General features: G+C 38.8%; 1 protein-coding gene across 1 annotated transcript; it reads right to left on the bottom strand.

The window, feature by feature from the left end:
• Nucleotides 1-754: 754 nt before the first annotated feature.
• klf17 (Kruppel like factor 17) lies at nucleotides 755-3,726 on the bottom strand. The gene is made up of 3 exons (XM_006634667.3): nucleotides 3,518-3,726; nucleotides 2,004-3,039; nucleotides 755-1,836 (listed from the first exon to the last, which is right to left on the bottom strand). Exons 1-3 carry the CDS (start codon nucleotides 3,602-3,604, stop codon nucleotides 1,661-1,663), a joined length of 1,299 nt encoding a protein of 432 aa, XP_006634730.2. The 5' UTR covers nucleotides 3,605-3,726; the 3' UTR covers nucleotides 755-1,660.
• Between the last annotated feature and the right edge of the window lie 9,015 nt (nucleotides 3,727-12,741).

The following is a 12,741-nucleotide window of genomic DNA, read 5'->3' as shown; positions in this document are numbered from 1 at the left end:
GGCTTGGCGCATGCCTGTGACACACAAGGTTTTGATGACTTTGTGGGTGGGGCCAGGCTCAGTCTCTCTTTCTAGAATGTATGCATCATGTAATGTAACATTTGCATCAAAACGCAGTTCTCTTCACAATAAAGATAATTGAAGCAGAAAAATAGGAATCATTGTTGGACCATATACCTCAACTCCAGATATTATTCATCTAAACTCACCCAGATTCTGGGCTATTATTGGACAAACTTTTAGTTAGTTAGCATTCCACTAAATTCACTTTTCCAGAATTCTCTGACACAGGCTTTGTTCCAAGCTTTGAGGACAGAAAAGTCCACCACACCTTCACCATGGTGCAAAACTATAAAACACAGTACCAAAAAGTACCAAGTATTATATATGGTACCAGAATTCAATTTATCTAGATTATTTTAATATGAAATTGATTAGCTTTACTGTGCTTTACTGTACATTATTGTATTTACTGTACATGTTTACTGTGTAGTCAACACAGATATGTAAATATCACAAGCATTTGTGTCTATTTTGTATATTTGTGTATATTTTGTATATACGTGTGTATAATAAATGCCACACCCAAATGATCCCTTAGCAGTAGGGATATCTTGAAAAAATGCTTTCATTTTTTACAAAAGCATTTTCACAAGCAAATGTAAATCCTTTGTAAAATAGCATTATATAACTGCTGCACTTTTCAGAAAATCCACCCTTTGAAAGCCCGACACAAAGAAACATGAACCAAATCTAATATTTTTAGGATTTCAGTTTTATTTTTCCATAAAACACTTTAACATATACCTCTCTTTGCAAAACATTTCACTTCTTTGGATATTTTTTATCTGCTATACAAAAAAGCATCAAGTCAGTAAATACATGAAAATATACACAACACATATTGCACTTTTAAAGTGAGTCATTACGTTTGTTTGGTATCTACAAATTGAAAGTTACTTTTTGAGAACTATGCAAGACCAGTTAACAGGTGGTTAATAGCATTTGCTAGAATGATTTCAAGTATAGTAATGGTACAGTTTATCTAGCATACTTTTAAAGTTTACGACTTCATTAAAAGGCAGTCTGACAGTACCTGATTTGGCAGTCCTTAAAAGACTGAAAACCTTCAACATCAAACAAAAAACAGGCAGTTGAAATACAAGCAAATATTTAATAAAATGCAATATACAGAACTGTAGAGACCCGGCAGGCAACACATTTTAGCTTTCAAAGGCAAATCCCCAGTCTTAAGAATTATTACAAAGCCATCGCGTCTTCCTTCCTGTTCCCTGACACGAAGCAAAGCAGGCGGCTGAAACAGCCGGGAAATAAAATATAAACAGTAAAATGACTTGCAAGTCTATATACAAAACTATACAACGGGGTCCCGCCCTGTTATGTGAAAACTGCCTTAGAGTGACCACTGTATTTTCTCTATTTTTATGTCTTCATAAATTGTTTTAAATAATTTATACTGGAAGACTCCTCGCAAAAGCTTAACAGGTCTTGTCCCCCCTTAAATACTGTCTTAATTTAGCGACGAATTTATTTATATACAAGTTAAAGAATGGTTCCTACTCAAATAGCTTCCATAAATACATTTGCTTTATCTCAGTTAAGGATTTCGGTGAAAGTTCAAGATCTGTCTTTTTTTGTTTTACATGTGTCGCTTCATGTGCAGCGCCAGATGATCAGACCGGGAGAACGCTCTCTCGCACAGGTGGCACTGAAACGGCCTGTGTCCGGTATGTTTCCTGTAATGGCGAGTCAGCTCGTCGGATCTTGCGAATTTCCACCCACAACCATCCCAGTTGCAGTGATACGGTTTTTCACCTAGGATTAAGCAAAACGCAACACCAAGATTATTAAAATTCAATCGCGTGAATTAAGATATACCCCCCTCCCTCCACATTCCCAAATAAGGACAAAATGATAAGTCCGATATTATATTTCTATTGCGAGAAATGGGTCAACGGCATGGATAGCAAAATGCACCGTACCTGTATGCGTTCTCATGTGAGCTTTCAGGTGAGAGCTTTTGGTGTAGGTTTTGCCACAGCCCGGGTACTCGCAGCTGTGCGTCGCCGTGCGCTTCCTCGCCCAGGACCTGCGGCCTCGCTTGGGCTTGCAGTCTTCGGGAGCGCCCACGGGCGCGAAGAAATCCAGGAGAGGCGAGGACGGCGGGGTCAACATGGTGCCATACACGCCGGGGTGGTGAACCCGCATGGGCTCCCTGAACACGCTGTACTGTCCGTGAAACTGCGGCGCGCCTTGGTGCGGGACGTACTGGGGTGGGTAAGAGGAGTGGCCCATGAACTGCTGCTGGTGGGCCATGTGGGGGTGGTGGTGTGAATGCATCTCGGGGATGTGGCAGTCCTTTCGCCCAATCTCCTCTCGGGGCGCGCTGTGAGGTGTCCTGTGCTGCACGAATCCCTGGAGCGCAGCCTGGTGGTGGGGGTGCGGGGCGCGCAGAGCGGGTTTGTGGTCATACATCGGGCCCATACAGTCAGCTGCCATCATACACGACTGCTCGAGGCTCTCGGTTTTAATTTTATGTCCCATGTGGTGCACGGTGTCCACAGGTAGGTGGATAGGATTCCCCAGGCTGGGCGTTCTCAGCTCAGTGTACTCCCTTCTCTCCAGGGCGGGCTTCATGCAGTAGTCCTGTTGTATTTCGCAAGGCCCTTGGTAATTCAGCTCTGGGGTTAAGAGCTCAGCCATCAGGCTTCGGTTCGGGCTCTCAGAAAAGCGGCCGGTGCCGTAGCTGCTGGGCGTGGGGTGCGAACCGTCGCTGTCGTACACTGTGCTGCAGCTCTCCGGTGTCTCCGGCAGCGGATATCCCGAGGTGTTGACGGAGCTGCTCCCGGTTTCGGAACTGATGGTATTGGACAGTATAAACTCCAAATCCAAGAATCTGGCCAGGTCGTCTTCTTCCTTGTTCATCGGTGGGGACTCGACAACGCTGTACTCGACAGCGATATGGGGTCTGACCTCGTTACCGGTGCCACAGGATTCATTTTCATCGACTTTCCATCGCTGCGCATAAACAACAAAGGGGGTTTTAATTCCATACAGAAACTATAATGCAAATCCTCCCCTTAGGTTAAATGCTTTATTCAAATACCTCAATACCTAACGCACCCAACTTAAAAACCTGCACTGCAAGTTGTTTTCTTTGCTGCGCTTCGCTGCTGACATTTTAGACAAGTTTAGTACCGTCCTGAGCGCCAGTCTGCCAGGCTTTCCAGATCACAGTCAAATTACCAGCCTCTGAAGACTTGAAACATCTTAATCGATCAAATGAGATTTGTTAAGCAAGTGAGTCTGGACCAATGTGTGTGCTATACATTGTATTAGACACTTTGCAGGAACATAGCGTAGTCTGTCAATCAGATTGAAAGAAGACTTTAGAAATGAACTCAACAGATCGAAGACATGAATTTACCCTATGACAATAACTAGTACTCGTTCGTGATGTAATTTAATGACGCAAATAATACTTAAAAACACTTACATGTACTATTTCAGACTGTCTTTCCTCCAGACTTCGATGATTTGCAAAAGTAGCAATCGACGGTAGCATGGCATCCGCCAGAGCCATGGGGAGATATTGGTCGACTGCAGGCTAAACTCCCCTCCGTTTGATAAAGTCAAATGATTTTTTTCCACCTTCCCAGCAATGCCGAACTCTTGAGCAAAGCGCCACACACCAAACTCTTTACTCAACTTTTTCAAGTGCGAGCCTGTTATACTTGGTCACTGTGTATATGATTGGCTCGTACCATTAATGGGCGTGTATGCTTGATAGGCGACACCCCTTGTACCTGCGACAAACTACTGTAGTAAAACGTGACGTTTCAGCAATTGTTCTCCGTGTATATTTACAGCATACTTTCAAAAGGGGCAAATACAACGTAAATGTTATACGTTTTTAAGCTTAATCAAAGTTACTGATTCTCCTTAATTCAGTATTTTATATACCACAAAAGGTGGTGCACAATGTATATTATACAAATCATTTGAAAATGAATAATTCCGTTTCAAAAATCGGATTTTATAAATCGTTCCTAGGCATTGTTTTTATTTTGCTCTGCATAAAAGGTTAACACTTTTCTTGTTTTCCTCTGTGCTATAAAGATAAAATGCACTGGTAAACGCTTCGTTAAATGCAATATATATTTAAAAAAACACTTGTTTACGGCGTTTTGCCCAGGATCTAGTGATTACAGTTTTATATTATTCTGCTTTTACTTTATTGTTTTATTTAGTAAATATCAGAGATCAGACGATAAATGGAACTCCAAACCTGCTTCTGTTGAAAACTTTATCAAACTAGTAAATGAATAAATCCTCATAGATTTTTAAAGACATGCATCGAACAAAACGTTTGTAGGTAAACGATATGAATCTGTGTTTTAAGGATTTGTTTTTAAACAAAAATAGACTGTTCTCTGTTTATAAAATTAATTCCTATCACATCTTTCCCTAGTATTTCCATAAAGTGAATAAAGCATTATTATTAATGGAATATCTCTTCTCTGTGTGCTAAACGTGCTTGACTAAGCAATCATTTGCCATATATAATCTTGTTCGCCTGTTCAATTTGTCAATAAATGATAAGGTGCTTATCTCGGAATTCTAACTTTTTTATGGTTGGCTTGCTTGCTTCAGTCTGAACACTACTCCAAGAAAATAAACGCAGCTGTGTAGCCGAACGTCGGCCGAGCCTGAAGTTTAATTCGGTATCTAATATTTGGTTTTAAAGCTAACAATATATAGAAACATGACATTTTGTGCCAAAAACGGGACTAAAAGGAGATATTTCGTCCCCTTATATAATTACAGTGTTTTATCGACCCTAACTATTAAAAACAAATTAAAGTTTAAGCACTTCTCTGTGAAAATAAAGAGAACAACGTTTCATTCTTAGTTGCTTCAGAGAGCGCGTCTTTGAAAATGTGTCTATAGCCTCGAATAAAAATGCATCAATTCGTCGGGTTTAGTTTTTAATCAATGGGAAACATTAGGGGGCGCTACGGAACTTTGTCAGTTTGAATTTGGGGAAAATGTGTCCCCATTATTTCACGGGGGAAAAGTGGAGTTTCAGGGTGTTCATCAAAGCATCCTCTGGCTTTCAGGTATCTCCTGAAATTATACGACAATATATTTCACAGCACCTCAGTAAATCACTGGAAAAACAATGGGTAAGGACGGAGTACCCTGTAAGTATGGATTGTAATCGGTAAAACAGATCATATTATCACCTGAACAATCGCAAAGATAACACATCATGAGCGGACTGCCCAGAATTGTCTTATTTCGAGGTTTTCATTCAAATTATACAGATGATCTTCCCACTGTTCTCCAACATTCAGACCCGTGTATGGACGCTCATGAGGTTTCAATCTAACTTTTAAAAAATATATATATATAATATAAAACACCAAAATCCCTAGGCTAATCGTATTTGTATTCATATGTGCTTGTGGCGATGAGTGATTGCGGTAATTGTGGATTCAAGGTAAAAAACCGAAAAAATTGAGTGACGTGTGCCTGAATTTGTTAGGTAATAATTCTTTCTTAACGTTTGAATACTGCATATAGGTTTCACGCAACTGGGCCATTAGACGGTGTCAGTTTACATGCTAACAGCAATGGTTTTATTAATGATCTTGTCGTCCCGGAGAACAAAAACAACCCATTTCACCTGCATTTTTAATAACAATAGTTACAATTGCAATATAAAAGATTAGAAAAGATTTGCTTTATCTTTTAGCACGCTGCAGTCAGTTAGCTTAAACGAGAAGATGGCCGGAGGATATTCAATTCTTAAGTAAAAGATTGTTTTTTTTTCCTCTTTATTTTACAGTCACAAAGAATGAGCCTGAAGTCAGCAACTTTAGCTCACCCGAAAATCGCACCGAAATAGAAATGTCTGTGATGCCCTTATAAAACATTTGACATATAAAATCAATATAATCTATGTAATGAATGTGCATAAGTAAACTGACCACTAAAATTAATAATGATGCGCTTCAGACAAATCTGTTGGAAACATAGTTTAAAATCATCCTGAGTGGTCTGCAATCGCTAATAATAATAATAATAATAATAATAATAATAATAATAATAATAATAATAATAATAATAATAATAATAATAATGTTTATGGTTAAAACACATTTAAAGACTGCTTGAACACGAAAATTAACAATTGTTATCGTCGTGTGACATTATTTTCCCCCTTGGAAAAAACAACAGGCAGAGGGTTCAAGGGGCATTCGGAGTTCGAGCAATAAAATGTGCCTACTGTACCTGGAAACTGGCCTGGAGATTATTAGGGGCGCACCGTTGGCAGTTATACCAAAACAGCATCAACGGAAAATAGTTTTGCGAAACTGAAACATTCAGAGGAAAACGTATGTTATCTAACAGAAGAGTCACTTTAAAGCTGTCCCTCTTATTCCTTTCAATATTTTATACCCTTTCTACCCTTTCATCTTTTAAGGAATTATTTTGTTGGGGAAAACTACCACATTCATTTTTTTTTTACTGATCTGTTTCTTTGAAATTATTTTCGATACCTCGTCGTCATTCATAATTTTATTTTTACCCAACCTTCTATATACATTCCACTTGTTTTACAATTTGCTGAAATACGGTCTTCTATTGTATTCTGTACTTTGGCAATATGATGACATTCCATTTACCATGGAAATTGTGATTCTGACGCTTTTCCTGTATATATAGGAGTTTTATTCGTTTGTAACTGTTTTAAAATTAATCATTTGCGCTTTAAGGCTGTGTTGTACAAAAATCGAATGTACTGTAATACGTTCCACTTAATGTTAACAACAATTTATGTAGGCTACTTTTTAAGCTATTAAATTCGTTTTCGGTTGTTCCCTCTCTATAAATGGGACCTCCCTAGCCCTGTGTACCAAGAAGAGATTTTTCTGGAATGGGATGGAGTTCCAGGACTCGTGTCCCTGCTTTTATACCTCGGTTATTTTTAACCCTCCTACGCAAATTCAAGTCCGGAATAGCCGTCGTGTCTAGAGCCAAGTGGAAATGGCGCAGATTTCCTGAACAAACTTTGGACACCTTCCCTCACATCAGCAGGACAACATGGGCTGCCCTCGACTTTCACTCTTACTGAACATAATGTGTGTTTGGGCGAGTTGGGGAGTGAGAGAGGCATAGCACCAGTCTAGTAACAAATGGAACTGTAATTGTTACACTGATAGCCGAGATATTCCTTAATAAGTCGTTAAACTAAAGTTTTAGCAAATAAAATATAAGGTTGAACATGAAACACTAATACCGAAAGATAACGGTTAATTGCAGCTGGAACGGTACGGTGCAGAAGATGGTAAAATATTCAGTTTGGGGATTAAAAGGGACAACCAAAATCGAAACAGTTAAATTCACTTCAAAAATGTATTAAAAAAACAACGGGTGGGGGCTTTCGCCATCTAATGAATGTTTATTTTCATTCTAATTGTCCGCAGTATCTGAAAATGTCCATCAAATAAAAGTTTTTTTTTGTCCCGCTTTATGATATTTTGAATAAATGATTCTGGTGAGTAATTTCATTCAGTCATGGGGTCGCGCTAGAATGCTCATAGGTTTCACTGATTGCCTTTTGCTGCGTTCAAAGGGAAAGGAAGTTCACTGTTTTCTAAACACAATTAGTTAGATTGCAGATTGGCAGACAGACCGAACCAGATATCATACTGGAGACATTCCACCTTATTTACAAGACATGCAGAAAGATGCTTTTCCCGCTTAGATAAATGCATATGTGACTAGCACGCAGAGTATCTTCATAGGCCGTTGGGTCGTCTGTATATTCTAACGTTTGCTACTCGACCTTTTCGAAAAAGCAGGGCCTTGTGTTTAAAGTAATTCGGCCAAGAAAGCAAAGATTTCGTTATTCTATAGATGCCACGGAAGGAAAATGTACTCCAGTCCGTGTTTTTAAGACTCGAAAAGTATACTTGATGATAGATGTTGGGATGGATAGGGAATATAATGTATGTGTTACGATATCTTTGATCCCAACGTTTAGCTTCGAATTTTAAGATTTACTGACATTACTAAAGTAAATTGTATTTCTGAGCACGTTCTCCACTCTACTCTTTTTCTCTCTTTATCTGAACACTGGAAGCGATTTGTGTTTTTGTTACGGACCCAAAAGGGGACATTAGTATAAAAACAATTTCTAGATTTTCTTGGCATACATTGGATGTTTGGATATCTAATCCTAAAATCGAGTTTCTGGTTCTGTGTATCAAAGAGTTCACAAATTGGTTTAAGAATGCCGAAGCGGGAAAGCGTATACAAGTATTTGCAGGTCCCTGAAAATCTGAGGACGATTCTTCAAACCTTTCAAATAGGCAAACATCTTTTCATGATCGAAAAGCCATTTACTCCAGATTAAGGCTATATCGGAACCCAAATTGGATTACACTTTAGACTGAACAGAGGGCACACACCCAGGCACCCAGAGACATGCTAATTAGTCTAACCATCGTTTTTCTGAAGGAGACCGGAGCACCAGGAGATAATTCACACAATGTCGCCAGGAAATGCAAAGTGCACGCAGAAGGGGCCCAAGAGTTGTGAAACTGTAGAACTAACCTCCATTCTAGCCGTCAAACCAATATGAATACGCAAATAAAAAATGAAACGAATATTCGATGCAAAAAAAAAAATAAAACCTGCTATTAAAACAAGTTTAACTTGCGTGTGAACGTTTATCACAATTGACCTGATAGGCTAATTGAAAATGAAATCACGAAACAAGGAACTATGAACTCGAAGCTGGGGATTTATTTAAAAACAAATGCAGTTGTTTTTTTACAGTAAGGACTTATTACATCCAGCGCAGGAAATCGGATCATTGGCGTTGATTTTAGCGCAAAATCTGACTTTCATCTCCAGTCACTGTGTACCCCAGATCGGATGCCTGAACAGAAACAGAACTGTAGCAACAAATTAAGCGCAGGTGTCTGCCCAGGCGCGGGGAGACTCGACAGCTACACTGCGTCGCGTAAGCCCACACAAAGAGATCCACTCAAGAGTTATTTTCAGTGTTGTTGGAATATGTCACTAGGTGGGACAAAACTGGGATGCAGCAACAAAAGCGGAGCGAAATATGCAGTTTTGATTATACCGGTACGCATCGAAAAGTCAACAGTTTTAAATTCTTATCGGTCCTAGCTGCCTGTACTCCTGACCACACCTTCCACCCACCAGAGCCTATTCCACAGCTTCTTATCAGTGTTCTGAATCCATTGCATTTTCTTCTTTTTAATGACTTTTTTATACTGTATTTGCTATGTGAAGGAGTAGCTATGCTTGGTAACCATGGAGACCTGGTTAGACTGAAAACAAACTTTTAGGTACTCGTGGTATGTACTCCACTCAGCATTAAATACCTGCTTCACAGGGTCTGTGTGTGGTATTGTGTTCTGGCTCATGTGATTACATGAGCTGTTGGTTCCTTTGGAAGCAGTTGTGCTGTTTGTTCTGCGTCTTGTGGAACATAACACATGCATGTCCTACTTTGTGAAGTTCCACATCGTTGGCCGCTTTTAGGTCAAGTACAATCTTTGTGCACTGCCCATGTCTGACACAAATCACCGTCAGTGTTTCCTTACCATTTCAGAATAATTTCTCCATCCAACACCAATCCTGCACTCCCCACTGGCCAGTAAATGATGATAACTGTAGGTGGGTAAGGCCGATGTAACTAGTTAACTAGCACATGTCGCAGTCCGTGAGACGTTGGTATGGTGTCTCTCTGTCAGCGGTTTGACAGAGTGTGTCAACGGAAGTCAGTTTATCCCTAGCTTTGAGAGTGAGAAAGGATGACTGCCATTCTAATCATGATGATTGCCACATACGTGATCAGATCAGAATTCACTTTAAGTCCATGGAATTAAAATTGTACCACATGCATGACTACCATTGCAAGTTTTTGATTTTGTCTGTGTGTGTCCAGACAGTAAAGCAATGTTTTCATGGCGATAAGCCACCTTTACACTATTTGCATGCCATAAATTTGTTACCCTGCTGGTTAACTTGTCGTTTAGACATTTTTCTGCATTTCTCTTCAAGAGTTTCTCTAGAAATAATTGCTTGAGGTCTAGTGTGAGGTCTCTGAGGGACCACCATGAATATCGTCAATGCTTATGATGTGCACAGGCTTGATTTTCATTTTCTCCATCGAACAAGAACAAGCCGGGCCCTTGTTTTTGAGTACATGTTTTATGTGTCATGCCTGAAACTCACACAAGAAATATCAAAGAGCCACAAAGGCTGCTAATGGATTTATTACAGATGACAAGTTCAATCTGGATAGTAAGCAAAACCCAGGATACTGTATATGATTAAGCATGTATCATGGACCAATTTTCCCTCAATCTGCAGATAGGTAAGCATAGTACTCCCGTCAGTAAAAGTAATATTTTTCAGTTTTCAATTTGTGTTTTAAATGAAAAAAAACACTGGATGCCTTTCAAAATCACAGAGGAGGGTGTGAGATCTACATGCACAATTGCAAGCCGCCCATTCCAGGGGTGAGTCATTTTCAAACGCCTTAACAGATAGTAAGCAGTATAGATCTGTAGGAGCTTGTGCCAACTAAAAGGGGTAGGTTATCAGTTTAGATAAATCTTGCTTTCTTCAAAATGTTTAAGGTATATTAAGGTGTGGTGAAAACAGGGTAACAGGGAATTTGCAAAAATCCTTTCACTTTCAACTTTTTGAATATAGTTTTCTTTTCTCTCTTGGGCCACATATGATATCTGTATGATATTAACTTTGAATGTGCTAATTGATGCTATAGAACGGACAATACAGCTTTTGTCACTTTTTGAGCTATTTCAAAATTTCCACTCCCCAAAATATGGCCATAATAATTAAACCTGTGTCCTTTCCATAGTTGGTATGCCTTCTTAATTTTGCACCTGCAAGCTTTAACTGTAGTGTTGAACAGTGTCTTTAATTTTCAGTCATTGCCCAGTATATTGGTGTTTTCTGTGTTTTTTATTCCAACTGAGGTATTAATCAATTCTGCTAATTGCTTTATAGTTGAATATGAAGACTCTTCGGTATTTGGACGGGGAAAAAACACAAGATACACAAGAGTGATATTCTGGGATCAGGGCGGAGACTCACTGTCTTGGTTTACAGTGAAAGAAAGTTAATTTATCGTTTTCCCCTTTCTCTTAGAAAAGATATTCAAAATTACAAGTTGCTTGGTTTTCTAAAATAGTATGTATTAACCTACTGTCATTCCATTTCATAATTTAATCAGGTGCAATTTAACCAGGAGCATATTGCTGCTTTTCAAAATTACATTTGATAAATATCGAATCCGGTTGTTACCTTCAGGCTTAAATTCATAAAAAAAAAATGTCAACCACATTTTGTTAAAATAGAATTAAAGGCTTTAATATAACTTCTTATATACTGTACATATTACATATTCAATACATAGACGCAGACTTTTAAAGATATATGGCTCATAATGGTTAATTGATCTTAATGATTTGAAACTGGTAATAAGCAAGTTTTTAGATTTTGCTTATTAGTGTACTGTACGTTTTTGAAAGATTTTTTACTTTTTTTCTTTTCCTGGGGAGGCCCATTGTAGTTAGAAATGCAGCACCAGAACAAAAAAAAAGTGTTCACCAGGTTGTCCTTTTTTTGTGCTTCGTGTCACCAAGTGCTTGTAGGTTCAGTTTTTTAAGTTAATATTTTACTGTAATAAACTCTGTACAAATATACTAATGCAATCTCGAAACAACACGGTGTTGTAAATGAAAAAATCTTTATGTACTGTAATATTAAATGTCACTTGTTTGGGTTCATTTCATCTGCACAACACAATTCCTATTGCTTTATAATTAATTACCCAGGAGACACTCTGAAACAGATCGATCTCACCAAGTGTGTCTGTGGTATAACACTCAAATTAAAGTGCAGTAAAGTACCATCAGATAACATTAGAAGTATTCAGAGGTGGTACAGCATGAATCAGGCCTTATAAAAGTTTGGCAAAAAAAAGCATTGCCTTGATAAATTCTCCGGCAAAGTGCAAATAACCATGGATACTGTTTCATAAAGAAGGGAATTAAGATAAAAAACATCACTCTTTTATACATGCTGCTACTTTTTGAAAGTTCAGTTTATACAGTCACTACCATTTACAGGAAGGTGCCAGGTTTATCGAGTAAAACTAATTAAAACTGGTTCAAAGAAAAGCCAGGTGCACTAGTTTGTAATGAATAGCTAACCAGCATTTCCAACTACATTTAAATTCACATGCTGGACACTCCTTTCCCTGTCCTCATTGTTTTCGCCTTCCTACCTCCACCCCAATGGCATCTCCTTGGCTCATTCCACCCAGTAGGGTGGTTTTTATAGCCCTGTCCTCGTTTACAAGCTGCTTTTCCTTCAGCCAAGTGGGTTTAAGCCAAATCTGTATCGCTGATTGCTCGCCTACTCAATTCTAGGGATAGTCCGAAGCGACATACCTAAACTTCCACAGACTTGCAAGCAAAGTGGAAGAACCTGACCGTCTTCGAGCACCACAGCTTTTGAAAAATACAGGACAGCTACAGACGTTCTAAATTTGAAAGCTAGAACGTTTCACAGCAAAGATTATGAAAAAAAAACGAGCTGTTCCGTTCCGACACACTATAGAAAGCGTTTACATTCAGGAAG

This window comes from Lepisosteus oculatus, chromosome 9 (genome assembly GCF_040954835.1).
Source record: "Lepisosteus oculatus isolate fLepOcu1 chromosome 9, fLepOcu1.hap2, whole genome shotgun sequence".
Lineage (NCBI taxonomy): Eukaryota > Metazoa > Chordata > Actinopteri > Semionotiformes > Lepisosteidae > Lepisosteus > Lepisosteus oculatus.
Note: the sequence above shows the minus strand (reverse complement) of the source record. Positions and strands in the feature narration are given on the sequence as shown.

Excerpts from the sequence above, each read along its gene's own strand:
- klf17 (XM_006634667.3), bottom strand. The coding sequence starts at position 3,604 with ATGGCTCTGGCGGATGCCATGCTACCGTCGATTGCTACTTTTGCAAAT. Across the intron at positions 3,040-3,517 it reads GACAGTCTGAAATAGTACAT|CGATGGAAAGTCGATGAAAA; the intron begins GTAAGTGTTTTT and ends GTTTATGCGCAG. Across the intron at positions 1,837-2,003 it reads TCACATGAGAACGCATACAG|GTGAAAAACCGTATCACTGC; the intron begins GTACGGTGCATT and ends GCTTAATCCTAG.